At 52.9% G+C, this 16,505-nt stretch overlaps 1 protein-coding gene across 1 annotated transcript; it reads left to right on the forward strand.

Moving 5' to 3' along the window:
• Positions 1–1,068: 1,068 nt before the first annotated feature.
• On the forward strand, positions 1,069–4,436 carry IRX3 (iroquois homeobox 3). The gene is made up of 4 exons (XM_059824920.1): positions 1,069–1,290; positions 1,864–2,995; positions 3,547–3,613; positions 4,340–4,436. The coding sequence occupies exons 1-4, from the start codon at positions 1,069–1,071 to the stop codon at positions 4,392–4,394; spliced, it is 1,476 nt and encodes a 491-aa protein (XP_059680903.1). The 3' UTR covers positions 4,395–4,436.
• Positions 4,437–16,505: the final 12,069 nt, after the last annotated feature.

Here is a 16,505-nt window from a genome sequence, read left to right on the forward strand (position 1 = left end):
AAAATTAACTTAGCTTTTCCACTGTATCTGCCCACTGTTAGCCCAGACAAAATGTGGAGAACTCCTTAAAGATTCAGTACATCAGGAAATTTTTCAAGGTAGCTCTGGAAATGCAAATTATTATTATTATTATTATTATTTTTTAAATCTAATAGACTTTTAAATCTATATTAGGAGATGTAACCCTCGCCAGGGCCGGAGAGGGGGAAGGGAAGGAGGGAATATCTTAATAAAGAAAACAAAATGAACCCGGGCAAGGAAAGGCTGTAAATCTGAAAACCTGAAAAGGGGGACTGGGGGTGGTGGTGGTGAGCCTTTATTTTTAAATGTCACAACTTTTTCCTGTCCCTCTCGTGTGCCGCTCACAGCTGACACCCTGGCTTCCTATGCTCCGGGGGAGGGGGGGGGGGCTGTGAAAGAAATTATATCTAAATCTATCTCTATATAATTAGAATACCATGAGGCAGGGTTAAACCTTTGTAAAACACACAACTGATTGGCGATTGCTAAAACGAGATTTGAAAGCAACTCAAATAAAAGATCGCGACGTCAGTAAACAGATTTAGAAAAAAAAAAAAAAAAAGAAGAAGGGGAAAAAAAAGCAGCTAGTGACAAACCCGGCGAGAGCGAGCTCTGGGCATGAGAGAGAGAGGGAGGCAGAGGGAGAGAGAGAGAGACTTAAAAGAAATAGGAGGGGCTTGTGAGAGACTAGAAATGTCAATCAGAGCCCAGAGTCCCAATAATCTCAGGCAATCTGTTAGGACCTGACCTGGGTCCACTCAGATCAATAGGAAAAGTGAGAGAAGAAAGAAGCGATCGGATCGTTTACCGCGGCGGCCGAGGACAGGAGGGAGCCCGCGGCCTCCGCGCACCCCCGGCTCCCCCCCCCCCCCATGTCCGCCGGAGTTTGCGGGAGGCGCTGAAAGTGCGGGCGGCCGGCGCGGGCGAGCGACCCGGCTCCCTCCTCCGCTCCCGGCCCTGCTACTTTCTCCCCTTTCTCTCCCTTCTTCCTCTCTTCCCCCCCCCTCCTCCTCCTCCTCCCCCCTCCCCTGCCCCCGCTCCCCCACCATGTCTTTCCCCCAGCTGGGCTACCAGTACATCAGGCCGATTTACCCGGCGGAGCGCCCGGGGAGCGGCGGCTCCCGCGGCGGCGCCGAGCTGGCCCCGTCCGGGACCCTCTCCAACGTGCTCTCCTCCATGTACGGCGCGCCCTACGCCGCCGCCGCCGCCGCCCAGGGCTACGGAGCCTTCCTGCCCTACGCCGCCGAGCTGCCCATCTTCCCCCAGCTGGTAAGAGACCCCCCGGGGCTCGCCGCTCGCTCCCCGGGACGCTGGGGCCGCGGCCGGCCCGGGCGCGGCCGGCGCTGGGGATCGGCCCGGGGGGCCGCCGGGGACGACGCCGGGAGGGCTGTCAGGGGGGCCGGGGCGTTATCGCTGCCCTGCCCCGGGAGGGCCCGCCGGAGAGGGGCAGGGCTGGAGCGGCGGCCCCGCGGCTTCGCCCCCTCCGCCCGCAGGCTTTGACGGCTGCGGTGACCGGCCCCGGCTGCCGGCGGCCCCGCCGCGCACACGCACCTGGGGAGGCGGCCCTCCCTCCCGGCCGCCCCCCCCCCCCCCCCGCGGGCACCGGCCGCCCGCCTCGGCCGGGGCGCAGCCGGCGGGGCCCGGGCTGCGGGGACCGGAGCGTGCCCGGCGCGGCCGGGGCCGGGGAGCGCGGCGGCGCGGGGCGGCAGCTCGGCCCGGCCGCCGCGCTGGTGCCGAGCGCGCTCTGCTCCCGGTAACGGCGGCGGGGCGGCGGGGTGGAGGGGCCCCGGGCCGGGCCCGGCGCGCCGTCTCAGCCGGGCCGCCCCTTCCCTCTCGCTGCAGGGCGCCCAGTACGAGCTGAAGGAGAGCCCGGGGGTGCAGCACGCCGCCTTCTCCCACCACCACCCCGCCTTCTACCCCTACGGGCAGTACCAGTTCGGGGACCCGTCGCGGCCCAAGAACGCCACCCGGGAGAGCACCAGCACCCTCAAGGCCTGGCTCAACGAGCACCGGAAAAACCCCTACCCCACCAAGGGCGAGAAGATCATGCTGGCCATCATCACCAAAATGACCCTCACCCAGGTCTCCACCTGGTTCGCCAACGCGCGGCGGCGGCTCAAAAAGGAGAATAAAATGACCTGGGCCCCCCGCAGCAGGACGGACGAGGAGGGCAACTCCTACGGGAGCGACCACGAGGGGGAAGAGGACAAGAGGGAGGACGAGGAGGAGATCGACCTGGAGAACATCGACACCGAGAACATCGAGAGCAACAAGGACGAGCTGGAGGACGAGCTGCAGGACGCCGACCTCCTGCACTCCGACTCCAAGACGGACTCGGAGGGCTCCGAGGGCTTCGAGGACCTGCCCGGCTCCGAGGAGCGCTACCTCAAGGCCGCCGAGGGGGAGCCGCACCACCTCCGCCACCACCACCACCTCCACCACCACCACCACCACCACCACCACAAGTGCGAGCTCCCCGCCGCCGCCGCCCCCGCCGGCCTGGAGCCCCTCAAGCCGCCCCTCCAGCCGCCGCCGCACCACCTCTCGCCCCCCTCCTCCGCCTCCTCCTCCGCCGCCTCCTCCCCGACGGACGGCGCTTTGGCCGGCACGCTGCCGAAGCCCAAGATCTGGTCGCTGGCCGAGACGGCCACCAGCCCGGACAACCCCCGCAAGTCTCCCGGCGGCGGCTCCCCGCCGGCGGCCGCCCCGCAGCCGCTGCCGCTGCCGCCCCCGCCGCCCCCGCCGCCCCACAGACTCGTCTCCTCCTGCCCCCTGGGCAAGTTCCCCAACTGGACCAACCGCGCCTTCCCGGCCCACCACCACCACCACCACCCGGCCCCGCACCCGCTGGCCTTACTGAACACTCCCCACCTGCTGGGGCTGGGGGCCGCCCCCGCCGCCCCCCCCGCCGCCGCCGCCGCCGCCTTCCCGCGGCCCGCGGACCAGGCGCAGAGCGCGGAGCCCGCCGGAGCAGGTGACCGCTGAGGGACGCGGCGGGGACGGGACGGGCCGGCAGCCGCCGCGGGGGGCTCGGCGGTGCTGCGCGGCGCGGCGCGGGAGGCCGCCCCGCGGGACCTCGCGCCTGGGGCCGAGGCGGGGGGCGCCGGCCCCCGCGTTTCTCACGGTGCCCCCGGCCCGGCCCGGCGCGGCGCAGCCGTCGGAGCGCAGGTGGCGGCGGGCGGGCGGCCGCGGGGCCCCCGGGGGCGGCGGCGGCGGCGGGGGGGGCCTGCTCGCCAGGTTAGTCTCAAACCCCGAGAATTACCTTCCTCCGACGGGGATCATTTTTGTTGCTGTTGTTGTTGCTGCTCGAACCGCCTTTGGGGGAAGGACCCGGCCGTAAGGCGAGCTGCGGGGTCGGTTCGGTTTCCTCTTGACGGTCGCTCCCGCGGCGAAGCGGTCGTTTTGTCGTGTTTGCAACTTGCTGAGAAGAGATCTTAAGTCTCGAGGCGTAATTCAGGGATGGGGGGGAATAAAGCGGGGGCTATAAAGGAACGCCTTTTTTTTTTTTTTTTCTTCTCTTTTTAGATCGATCTAGTGCCTTGGAAGTAGAGAAAAAGTTAATAAAGACAGCTTTCCAGCCAGTGCAGAGGCGGTAAGAGATTGCTTCCTCAGTCTCCTAAGGATATATAGAGGGAGTTGTAAATGGTTAGCTTATTTTCTCCGCTTCTTTAGTTCCCTTTCCAGGGCGGTTTTCTTGCTCTTCCTCTGCGCGCGTGGTGGGTTATTCTGATTATATATATATGTTTTTTGGGTTTTGTGCTGTTCTCCCTCCTGGACTTCGCGAGCGATTCCCGCGGGCGGCCCGAGCCGCGTTCGGGGGCGGCGGGGCCGCGCGGTTGCGGTGCTCGGGGCCGGGTCGCCCCGGCCGGGCAGGGCGGGAGCGCAGCGGGCGCGGCCAGCGCGGCTCTCCCCGGGCACCGCCGGCCTGCCCGGCACGGCAGCGGCGACGGCAACCCGCCGGGGTCGGCCAGCCTCCGGGAGAGAGGCAGCGGCGGTGGGCAGTAACGCATGAAAGCAGGCGAGCCCAGCTGGGATGAGAAGTTCGGGGGCCGAGCCTTGCCGTCCCGGCTTCGGCGTAGCGGTCGCCGAAGTCAATTACGCTTTTGATTGACGGAGACCGCGGGGATCGGGCCCGGGGTATTTCCGTAGCTAAATAAATTCGCTGTAAGTCACGCTGAAAACTTTTTATATTTAGAAATCTATTTTTTACAAAATAACAACAACAAAACCAGCGCTACGTACCGTTAAAAGCATTGCGCCAGCCCAGCCTGACTAGAAATCCTATTAAATATTTTTTTTCTGTGTCATTTTTTTCCAGGCCCCAGAACCAACTTGATGCCGCTATGGTTCTATCGGCGTTGTCATCATCATAGTTAATTTTTTATTCTTGTTGTAATGATTGTAAAAAAAAAAAAAAAAAAAAAATCTCTGTATAGTTACAACTTGTAAGCATGTCCGTATGTTAAAACTAAAAAGGAAAAAAAATACCCGCTTCTGTACTATCATCTGGATTAGCTGAGTTCGTGAGGGTTTTTGGAAGTCCAGTGAGAATTAGGTGTTTCGATTTTTTTTTTGTTGTTGTTGTTTGTTTTTGTACATACGGTAAAAATGTACATATGTGTGAACCAAATTGTACAAGAAAGTATATATTTTTGGCTAATAAATAAACTGTTGCCACTTTGAGTACACTCTCTTCTCCCACCTCCGGAGCTCTTTTTCTCCCCCCCCCGCCGGTTACTGTTTTGCCGAGGCCGCGCTGGGGCCGCGGCGGGAGCGGCGCATCCTCGGGCGGAGCGCGGGGCGGCCGCGGGCCGGCGGTGCCGCGGCCGCCCGGAGGCGGAGCGGGTCTTTGCCGAGGCCGGGCGCCGCCGGGCAGCAGCAGCAGCGGCCGGGCCGGGCCGGGCCGGGTCAGCGGCGGGGCCGGGCAGGGCGGGCGGCGGCCCGGGGCGGGCGGCCCTTCCCGCGGCGGCGGCGGGGCCGAACGCTGGAGCCGCAGCGCCCCCTGCAGGCGCCGCCGCCCCGTCCCGGTGCCGGTGGTGGCGGGGCGGCCGCGCCGCGGGCGGGGTGCGAGTCCGTGTGCGGATCCGGGGGCAGTGCTCTGCCGCGGGGAAGCGGGGGACGGCGCCGGGGGGGAGCCCGGGGGCAGCCGACAGCGGCCGCGGTGATCCATCGCCCCCCGAGGACCTTATTACCGGGTGCCGGCTATTGATCCTCCGCCCCCTCGGAGCGCGCTGGCAGCGCGGAGCGCGGGAGGGGTTAATTGAAAGGAAACTTCGGGGGTCGTCAGTGCCGCAGCGGGTCGGGAACGGAGCCGCGTTATTTCCCCCCCGGCTGCCGCGCGCATCCCAGGGGTCCGTTCCGGGGCGGGGGGGGCTCCCCCGGGCCCGCAGTGCCGCGGAGCGGGGAGCGGGCCGGGGGCTGGCCGAGACCGCGGGGCTGCGCGGAGCGGGCGGCGGGGCCGGGCCCCCCACCCACCCCGCTCCCGGGGGTTTGCATCCGGACGGGAGTCACCGACCGAAACGGCGGCACGGAGAAGCGAGGCGCGGCGGCGCACACCCGGCAGGGAGCTCCGCTCCGCTCCGCTCCGCTCCGCGCCGGGCGGGCTGCCCGCCCCGCCGCCCCCCCGGGCCCCCCGGCCCCGGCAGCCGCCGGCCGCTCCTCCGCCGGCCTCGCCCCGGGAGCTGCAGCTCCCCCGCCGCGCCTGAAGCCGAGCCGCGGCCTCGAGAACTTGTGGCTTCGTTTCCTCGGCAAAGTGCTGAAAATCGGCCCGATCCGGGGGGGCTCCGGCCGCTCCGCGCGGCGCTGGCTGCCGGCGGGGGGGGCGGCGGCGGCCCCGGCCCCCTCCCGCCTCGCAGTCAGATGGAAACCGTCCCGAGGCGGTTGTTGCTGGGGGGGGCGGCTCCCCCCTCCCTTCCCCTCCTCTCTTCCCGGTCTACCATCAGCAAGCGGTGCCCGCGGGCGGCCCTGCTCATCCCCGCGGCCCGGCTGGAGGGGGCGGCGGGCGCAGGCAGGGCTGCCGGGCCGGCTCCCTCCCGCTTTTGTTCCCCGGCTCTTCCTAACACCTCTGCCCCCCGCCCTTCCTCTCCTTCCAGTCCTGGAAATGGCATCGTTCGGGAGGTGGTGATTAAATACCCGGAGCTGTTCTCGTTTTGGTGACAGACCCCACGGAGGGGGAGGGTGCTGGAGCTAGGAAGAGAGAGTTAAAATGAAGTTAAAGTACAAACAGAAGCACATAGCTGACATGCTTCAAGTTTAGACAGTACAAGATATGCAAATGTGCAGGGCTGCGCGGTATTGACATTTTGAGGTCACAGTGATAGGAATGTATTATTTATAGGATTGGGTTGCACTAGGCCGATAAACTACATTTTAAATCCTAGGCGTTTGTAAGTGATAAGATTTATATATATGTTTACGCTATATGTGTGCGTGCGTGTGTGTACACACACACGTTTTATATATGTGTTTCAGTATTTCACGCTGAATATTCTTCCTGGCAGGCAGTGCATTGCGGCACAGAGACCCCTCGCCTGGTGCAGGCCCGCAGCCTCCCCGGGCTGCTGGCAGCGACGGCCGCAGCCGAGCCGGCCCTGGGCCTCCGGGGAGGCCGGGGAAGGGACCCGCAGAGGTTGCGGCAGCATTGCCATCTCTGCTGTCGCCCCGCCATGTCCCCTTCCTTTCCCCATACATCCTCTCTGGCCCCAGCTCGCCCTGGAAAGGGCGTTTGCCTCCTCACAGCCCTTGCAGCTCTGTCTTTCTGCCCTTGCAGCTCTGTCTTTCTGCCAGGAACCGTTCCCCCTCTTTCGCTCCGACAAGCTCCCGAAACAAGGGGAAACTCCCTGGGTGGGTGGTTAGAAAATGGATTGTTTCTCATGTAAATTTTACCCACTCTCTCTGCACTTTGTATCCCTGCTTTTTCCTTAGCCAATTCTTGCCGAGGGAAAAAAAAAAAAAAAGATTAATAGCATGTAAAATGGGAGGGGTGGGGGGAAGAGAAAGCTAGAGGCAAATTTCCACATCCCCTTCCTCTGGACATCCTGGTGGGTTTTCCATAGAAACTTTCACACAGTGGCCAGACAGATGCTTACAGGGGATGGAAGAAAAATAATGAGACCACGATGGGAAAACAATTGCATCCCCAGCTTTCCACCTCCATTAAAGGCTCCTTTGCCTTCCCAGCAGAGCCCTCTCCCTTCGCCCTGAGCGGCGGGGATGCTCCCGCAGCAGCGGCGGCTGCGTGGCAGCCATGGGAAAGCCGCCCCTTTGGCTTCTGGAAGTGAGAAGTTGGTTTCCCCGCGGGGGGAAAGCAGCCTTTGTCCCTGCCTGGCTTCCCTAATGTGGAGAAAATTCCCATTAATTTTGTGAGGAAACATTTTGTTACGCGTGTTTCAACAAAACATTAAAAATCCTACTCGTAGTTTTTTTTTAGAAATCACTCTCGCAGCTTGACAGCCTCGCTGGAGCCCCAGCCAGGCCTGCCCCAGACAGCACAGAGGCCTCTCTCTCCCTCTCCCTCTCTCTTGGCTGCTCTTTTCCTGTCTAATCAATTATCTCCCTAGCTAGTCCTTCTCAAAGGTGAGAGCTCATTATGCATATTCATAAATCACAGCTCCCAGACCTGACACTGATTGATGTAATCATCTCCCGCTCGCTCCCTGCCTGCGCGGGGCGGCCGGAGGAAGCGCCGGCGAGGAGGAGGAGGCAGGGGAAAGAGTCCTCCAACTTGTCAGACCCACTTCTGCTGGGAGCGGCTGGCCGGGCGTAGCGGGCCGTGTCAGGCGTCCCATTCACCGCAGCCAAAGTGCCCATCACAGCCCGGGGATAAGAGAGGAGAAAGCCCTGGGAGCTGAGAAATACCAGTGAGCTGCCTCCCGTGCGGCTAACTCTTACGCAGACAAAATTACAAGAGTAAGGAAAAGATCCAGCACAATTTTCAGAAGGAGGCATCAGACCATGCATTAAAATACACCCCCTCACCCCCCAAAATGTTTTATGTTAGCTAATGCGCTTGCGGTTATTTTTCTTAGACAGTTAAAGCTGGTTTATCCCCGTAAGAGCAGATGCATTCTGTATGGATTCTGATCATGAGTATTTACGTATGTGATACAGCAAGGATCTTCAATATTATACCTGCAGCTGTACTCAGTAGCTATATTGTAAAAAAATAGAAGAAAAAAAGTTGTGAAGGATAGAAGTTGCTGCTGCAAGGGTTTGAGGGCAGAAGGGCTCCTCCAGCCCAGCCTACCAGCTTTCCAGACAGGAGCGTGTCTCTCAGCTATGACTTGTTTCCCAAAGCGTGCTTCAGCATGGCAGCGTTCAAGATACCGTTCAGATTATGTGGTTTACCTGTACGGTTAATAGGTACACTTTTAAAATACCTCCTTTTATCGCTTTGATCAGAACCATCAGTCTACTAAAGTAATAATACAAAAATATATGCCCTGGAAATCATAACAAGATACAAATCAAAGGGAGCCCTAATCAAGTACTTTTGAGAGTGTTATCTTCCTTGTTAACAAATGGTAATAAGAAAATTAAGGCTTATAGCTTGCTTGCGTTTTATCTAAGAAAACCAATAAAGATATCAGATGTTCTTTGTTTTATATGTTTGAATGTAAAGCAGAATAATGAAGAACATGTACCTTCTAAGGCTTCATTTGCTTTATGGGTATTAACCCTTTAGGATGCCAGTGAAATTCTGAATTTCCGGAACGAGGACGAGACTGTGCTGCCACCCGGGGTTTTGAGGCCCGTCTTTGCTGCAGTCAAGACAACACCTTTTTTTATTAAATGCTGAAATGGGAACAAAGCAACAATGGCTGCTTGCTAACCGTGCATGTCCAACAGGCCTCTTTACTATTCAGCAAATGGAAGATATTAAACAACATTTTGCTTAAAGGTACACTGAGGCCATTTCCATTAGGACATGGTGTCATTCATTTATTCACATGTTAAGTGGATGTCCTTGTGGCTAATGAGTAATAATCAACAGTGACTCCACTTTATTCCTTTGCTCCCAGCAATGTTAAATACTCTGACGGAGTCTCTTTGCTGACACACTGGAGAATATGGTTAAAAAGTGCTAAAGGACATTTTCAGCGTAGAGCAGCCACATACACACATGCTGGAAATAGCACTTTTATTACAGTCTATTCTATTAGGCTTTGTTCCTGTTTAAGGCATGGTGCGTGGAAACTGCTGATATTTATTTGAAGGCACTTTATGCCTTAAAAGCCAAGAACTCTCTCGGTTTGAGAGTCAATGAGGTTACTGCTGGGAGATGAGCTCTCGTCCAGCTGGTTTATTAAAAAAAAAAAAAAAAATCAAACCGCACCTTACAGTACCTTCTCTAGATTCTGTACATGACTTCAGATAAATGTTTAGTGGAGGAGTGATTTAGAACAAAACCTTTCCTGCAAAAAGTCTAGCTTGACATTTATTTTATAAAATAAAGTAACTCCCCTACCAGCTAATTAATCCATTTTATTACATCAACCACAGCAGCTAAGTAGGCTAATAAACTATATTAATATATATTTTTTTCCTTTACATGATTGCTTACGCTGGAGTCTGCAGCTTGGTTGTCTCCCATGTCAATTCCTAAAGTTTGAAAAGTATAAGTGAATCATCCTTGGTCATGATTAAGCTTAAGTTAGAAATAAAATATGTCAATCAATCTGGTTGGAAATGTTCCTGCTGTCTAAGTTGGTTATGCAAAACACTCTAAGGTGTGTAGGCATGCTCAATTAGGTCAAGGGATCTGATGGCACTCCTAGCCATAAATGTGTGTCACTTGGATTCCTCATTATTTTTAGCAGTGGTGAAAATGCATGTCAGTAGGCCACCTAGCCAGGCTAGAATAAAATTACTGACTGGGTATGCATAAACCTGAGGTTTTAATACATCAATATTATACTCATTTTCAAGAAAAACAGCGAAAGGAAAAGATGTCTGTATCTCTCTCTCTTTCAAATATATGAGTCACTCTATTGAATTTCTCAGTGATCATTAGTATAATTCACACTGGACTATGCAATACTCAAGGTACCTTAGCAGTAAAATTTAAGTGCCTAAAAACATAGATGTAATGTGAAATTGGATACAAGGAGTAAAACATCGATTTGCTCTGTTACAGTCTAACTTGCTTCCGAGGGAGGTGAAGCGCAAGCTTCACTAGGAGATTAGACCAGCCCCGTTCCAAAATAATTTAATGAAAAAGGGCATTTGAGATAGCTATTGAACAGCGGTGCTAGTGCCGGTGTTCTCAGACGGGAGACTTCTGTAAGTGATTCCTACAGAAGACAATGTCAGAAGTTTATGCTTGATAGACAGGTTTCCTCTGGTGTACTAAATCATAGTCTGATACTAGCAGAAATCTTTCTATGTAATTCCAGGAAAAAAATGCCAGGCAAAGCAAGTTTTAGTGCTCACGGCTGCCCTCCTGGCATCTGGTGTAGTCGCTGAATCGGTTAAGTGACCAGGGTTAAATCCTCTGGTTTCAAACTTTCCATTCTGGTACTTTGAACCACACTGAGACCTTGGGCTTGGGCACAAGAAATCGAGTGAGAAACTGTCTAAAACCAGCACAACGCTCCAGCCTGTTTTTGTTATGCAACCCCCCCGCAAAAAACCTAAATGCAGGAAACTGGCAAACTAAAAGAACAACATTGCTTCCAAGAATCAGAGGCAGGGCTGGTACTGCAGGTAAGGCTGGTGCTTCTTAAAGGTGATTCTTAAACCTGGTGTTAAAGGTGGCAGTGTCCCTTTAAGAGCAGCACCACGCAGCTAATATTTTCTTTACTGCCAATAAAATGCAATTAAATCTCATGAATTAATATATTCACTTCGGGAAGAATTCCCATTCTTTTCTTTGGATATCAAAATGGAGCCATCATCAGTCAGTTAGTTAAATAGGAGAATCTGGAGAGTAAGTAAATGGAAGAGCTTTCAAATGCAGGGCTGAAAATGCCCAATGAATGTGTAGGGGGCTTCAATAAAAAGATTTTGACTTGTGTTTTCACCCCTTTCCCACTTTGCTCATTGTTTACTGACACTGCTATGGACACAGTATTCAGTCCCTGCCCGCCCCAGCCCTGGGATGTAAAAATGTCATCTCTATTGTGCTGCCGGGCTCGCTTTGATGCTGCCGCAGCCCTTTGTGTGCCCTTCTCAATCCCTTTATAAGGCTGTCCCGATTGTCCATACTGAACATCGCCACAAAAGCTCGTCTTATTGAGAAAATAAAAAAGTCAGAGAGGGGCCAAATGACGGGAGATTGGGCCGTTGCTGTAAAAGACCTGCTATTCACATTCAGCGGTCATTTTTGCACCAAGGAATTACAAAGTTGGGACTGCGGCCGCGCCAGCAAAGCCGTTTTAGACACTTTCTTCTTAAATTTTATTTATAATGACTATTATTGGGTTTTTAAAAAGAGAATGTACTACTGAGGACAAACACTAAATCCTAGAAGCAGTTACGGAGGGTATTTTCGCCTTTCCAAAGAAAAACTACTACGTAACTCTCATGTGCGTGTTTCGTCCGGGAAGTATAGACAAACAGACCGTATGGAAATTCAACTACACATACACTACAAAAGAGGCTTGTTGCTATAATAAAATAAGCCAGAAACAGACCCCCATCTCCCCCCACTACGTAGGAGCACACATATTTGCAACCGACAACCTGCAACCGAGGGTTTAAATTGTCGGTCTGGAAACCCTCTACTAGTTGTTCTTCCCCCTAATGCTATCCTAACTTGTACCGAGTGTCCGTGGGCAGGATGGAGACAAAGGCTGGATAAGGTCTTATTCTTTGGGAATGGGCTATCGGAATGGGAGGACGGTGATTTCATGGCTTTTGTTACCGAGGTTAGGGACCGAATTCTCTCACTGAATTAGAATGGTAACAAGTGGGACTGGGGATCTCTGGGGCTTTTGTAGTGCACTCATCTGAGAGATTGCGCTTTTCTCAGCCCTTCAGATTTATTTTGCCAAAGTTACAGGGCAATTATGGAAATGCGCCCTTTGAAGCTGGGCCGATTTCTCTTTATTTTCTCTCTCCCCCCCCAAAGCAAAGCCTCCCTCGCCTCCTTTCTTCAGCAAGTCGGCAGTCATTAGGCAGCGGGGTTTCGAGTGGCCATTCAAATATTCTTTTGAATAGTGCGAGAAAGTTTTAATAAATATATGCTAAAAAAATAGACTTTGAAGCTGTTTGGGAAGGAAGTGTAAAATAACAGCAAGGTAACGACATCCTAGAAAATAGGCTGTGTGGGCGCGAGGTGCCGGAACATGAAATGCTCCCCATGAAAAGAGGCTCAGTGCGCCGGGACTGGGCCGGCCGGTGGCACGCGGGGTGTTTGGCCGAGCGACCGCCTGGGCGCTCCCGGTGCCTGGCCATGCCGGCGCAGCCGGCAGCTCTGCAGCAGCGCTTTGCTCCTCGTCCCTCACATCTCCCTAACGAGGGGCCCAGGACAAACAGAATTGTACTTTCGCACCTTTGTACATTATTTATCATTGGAGTTTGGAATCTTGGTGCTGTGTGTGAACTAAGGCGACGTATTTTTTACTTTACTTGACATACTAACGTTAAGGAAGTATGTCTGAAACCAGATGGTGAGACCTGGAGCTAGGCAGGCTATGACCAGGACTGCTTTTTGCCCAGAAAGTCAATTCTGTATGTCTCTGTTCACTCTCTACTCCATTTCTTTATTTGTATCGGACTACTTTGCTCTTGTACGATAAATCGGTGTTTTTCTGGGCCATTTAACAAACGCTACGGGTCAAATTCAGACTTGATGTGAGAGGGAGGAGGTACTATTGCCATCCCTGAAAGTTATATACTTATACAGAGCCTGAGCCTGGCCTGAAACGTGGACCTTCCATCATCAGCAAAACATGGTAGAAATATTAAAATTTCTTGGCTGAGTTTTGTAACTGAGGTGCAAATACATTTTTTGCTCCCTACAGAGCTTATGAGGACTCCTAGGACCACACCTACAGCAGCATGGAACAGACGAGATTTGCCTTTTCTGGAGGTTAGGGCTTACAAACTTTGCAGCAGAAAGTTCATCTTAATCATGAACCTTTTCAAAAGCATGAAAACCCAGCTCAGACCTCTACAGAAGTGTGCTTACAATAAATTAATGCTAGCATTTCTCATGATGGATGCAGAAAGTTGAATGCTGCCTCTGTAGCATTCAGCACCGCATACAGAGCTCTCAGCAAACAAATTTCACGTGAGCTGGGCTCGGTGGAGTTGCAGTAGTTACCATGGGAAGACCACCACACCTCTCCAATCTTCTCCTCATCCTCCTCCCCTAGTTCCCTTTCACACGTCTAAATTTCATCCCCAGCCTCACACAGATGCTGAGGTTTCCTTCCTATTCCTCTGTACCTTCCCCCAGTCTGGGATCACCTTAATTTTTTCTGGAACTCATGCCATTATTGGGAATTGGGATCCCAATTGTAAATACAACAGTGCGGGGAGTTGACTCCTCTGAAAAATGGTAGTATTCGTACTGTTGGTACCTTCCGACATAACCCTAGGAAACACGCAATGGCAAATGACCATGCCTCGCTAGGGAAATCATTTAGGGAAATCAATGCAATCCTTCCGTTTCTGCCTTTGACAATTTCTATTTACTTATTTATTTTAAAATCTACATAAAACCCAAACAGCACACTTATGTTTTGAGCCTCATGCTTGTCACAGGTCAGCTGGCAGCCTACAAGCCAGGGATTACCCTCCAAGCCACCGAGAGAATAGCTGTCTGGGCAGCACAACCGCCTTTCCAGCTCTCAATCCTTGCCGCCCTGTACAGCCAGGCACCCGGATCCCCCAGTCTACACAGTCCCTGGGGGGTGAGACATGTCTTCAGACTGCCTTCGGGTACCTCCAAGATGAGTGGCACCCTTGTCCCACAGTAGAGGACAGTTTCACGTGCCTTTGTTGCAGCTTGTAGCTGTAAGTAATTGCCATGTGCACCTCCCCTGAAAAACACCACGCTGTGACATGGCGCGTGGGTAACCCAGAGCGTCTGGCTTTCTACTGTTTTAGGCTTTAAATACTGAGAATTAAATAGACTTTGAATCATACTTGCTAATGCGGTTTGCCAAGCGCAGGGTTCGCCAGCCCGGTCGAGGGCGTTGAGCAGTCATGCTTCTCCTCCCCGGCAGCCCCAGCCTGCAGGTGGTTTTGGGGGGTGCATTGTAGTAATCTGGCCTTAAGGCCACAGAGACATAGATCACCATGACGAAGTCTCTGCCTGGAGGTAAAGGTCACAGATTTTGAATACTTCAGATATTTTGTAAGATTGTAAAGAAAATGGGTTTCCATGTTCAGTGCTGTCAAAAACAACCCTCAGGATGCAACGCTTCTCTGCGTGCTTGGGTCAAAGACCACCAATAGGTAGGGCAGCCATCAACAGGGTGAGATCTTCCACATGCCTTGTCTTACAGGGAATAATTCTGGCTCATCTGGGCTGAGTTTTAACTCCCGGGCCTTGTATTTACTCTGTAGTGCAAGCAAAACATCAGGTCAGAGTTGTGACAGTCAGTGTCTCGAAGGTTTAGAAATAGAGGGATGGGCATCATAAACTATGATGATAAACTCATTTACGGTGCAAGAGATGATGTCTCCCTACTACTTCTACAAACAGACTTTAGATATGGGTGTCTACTATTTGACTGTCAGTAGGAAGTGTATATCTCATAAGGCTCTGACCTGGTTATCTTCTAACCCTGAGCAATTAATCACCAACATCCAACAGGGAGTAGCTGTGCATGGGAGCGTATGGTGTCCAGCCTGTTCAAAATAATGCTTTCACCTTTTCTACAAGTATCAGACCTATAGCTTCCCTCAACGTGGGACCACTGCTTTCCTTTGGAAGAAGAACTGGCACAAAATGAACCTCCCTCTGTAAGGGGAACCCACCAATTCCAGTCCCTTTAAAAAAATGAAAAAAAACCCCCACAACACCCAAAACAGAGCAGCTTGTGCAGTAAAGCCACCAAATACCAAGGTCTCAGTTATCAGCCGTGCTGCACGCAGGAGCAGAGGAGAAGAGAAAGGGTCCCCGTTCCTCCTCCACGTGGGTAACCTGCGCTTCTGCTCCCTGTGTCTGCAGGAGGGGACTGGGAGAGGACTGAAAACTGCTATTCTTCCACGCTGGCGCGGAGGGCTGGGGACGTTCCCCACCGTTTCAGCTGTAAGCAAGGGGAATGGCTTTGTCTGCAGCGGGCTGTGCAAAGTTGGAGTAAGGTAGTGAAGAATCAGGCCCCATCGATTCTTTGTAGTACTGGAGCTTTGTTTTGAAGTGCAATAAAAATACAGGTGGCGGAGGAGATAATGCACGGTACCGTTCCTTTGGGACACTCGGGGAGACGGTAAGGAATTCCAAAATACGGAGCGTGGGTTTTTTCTAGCATTGATCACAAACATTAGTTCAAGAAAACACCCAGAAGTAGTAAATATGCAAATCTGTTATGAAAGAAGAACCTACAAGTACCCGCTATGTTAGAGAATTTGTTTAAGGATATTTGATCCTCACGCAGAGTGTATCAGATTACGGTTTTAATTCGCACATTCAGTTTTTTTAAAAAAAGGGGGGGGTTCTCTTTTAAAAATCTTTTCTTTCTCTTCTGCTCCAATACTTGTACTGGAGCTATCTCCCTTCTGCTAAGATACAAGAAGTGTGTTTACAGTGTAATATAAATCTGGGTTGGAGAATACCAATTTCATATAAATTAGATGGCAGAGCACTGTTCCGCTATTTTGTTGTCTAAATTATATGGAAATTGGTCTTATGCAAGGAGTAAGTCCTCACAGAACAGGGCCCTTAGGCTTTTGGTTTAATTATCATAAGCTTCCATTTAATTAAACTTATTAAATGGTTTGGTGTAAGAGCAGACTATCGTTTTGCAGGAGCTTTCTGGAAGAGAAAAATATTTATGCCCTAGCAGCTTGGGAAGGAAATAACACTTTCCTTCAGAGATGCTTCCCTAGGTATAAGAGTGAGGGTCACCTGGGACGTCCTCCCAGGCACCTTCAAACTCTTCGTACCCAGGGGCATTTCAACCTGCTCCTTACTACAAGGCCAGTAAGTTCAATTTGTCCTGCAGCTGGTATTTCAGTTTACAGGCTAGGAGTTACAGGACAATGTTAGCATAAGAAGAAGTGGCTGTAAATGAACCACACATACCTCGAAACTAAAAGAACGTCCTAAACCATCAGAATAGGGAGGTTTTGTGACAGAACAAATCCCCAAACCAACCAACCAACAAAACCCCAAACCCCAAAGCAAGCCCTTACTTGCTTTCAGATCAGCTTGATAAATGAGTTTTGGACATTACATGATATGGTGTCTGGATTAACAGGAGGTGGGACTTCATGTCACAGGAAGCCTCCTCCAGTCTTTTGTTCGTAGGCAACCCTTTCATGAGGCTTTACTTTCATGAAAACAAGTAGCTAACAGGGTTCACCCCAAA

This window comes from Gavia stellata, chromosome 15 (genome assembly GCF_030936135.1).
Source record: "Gavia stellata isolate bGavSte3 chromosome 15, bGavSte3.hap2, whole genome shotgun sequence".
Lineage (NCBI taxonomy): Eukaryota > Metazoa > Chordata > Aves > Gaviiformes > Gaviidae > Gavia > Gavia stellata.

Coding starts and splice junctions, on each gene's coding strand:
- IRX3 (XM_059824920.1), top strand. CDS start 1,069: ATGTCTTTCCCCCAGCTGGGCTACCAGTACATCAGGCCGATTTACCCG. Junction 2,996..3,546: donor CGCGGAGCCCGCCGGAGCAG/GTGACCGCTGAG, acceptor TTCTCTTTTTAG/ATCGATCTAGTGCCTTGGAA. Junction 3,614..4,339: donor TTCCAGCCAGTGCAGAGGCG/GTAAGAGATTGC, acceptor ATTTTTTTCCAG/GCCCCAGAACCAACTTGATG.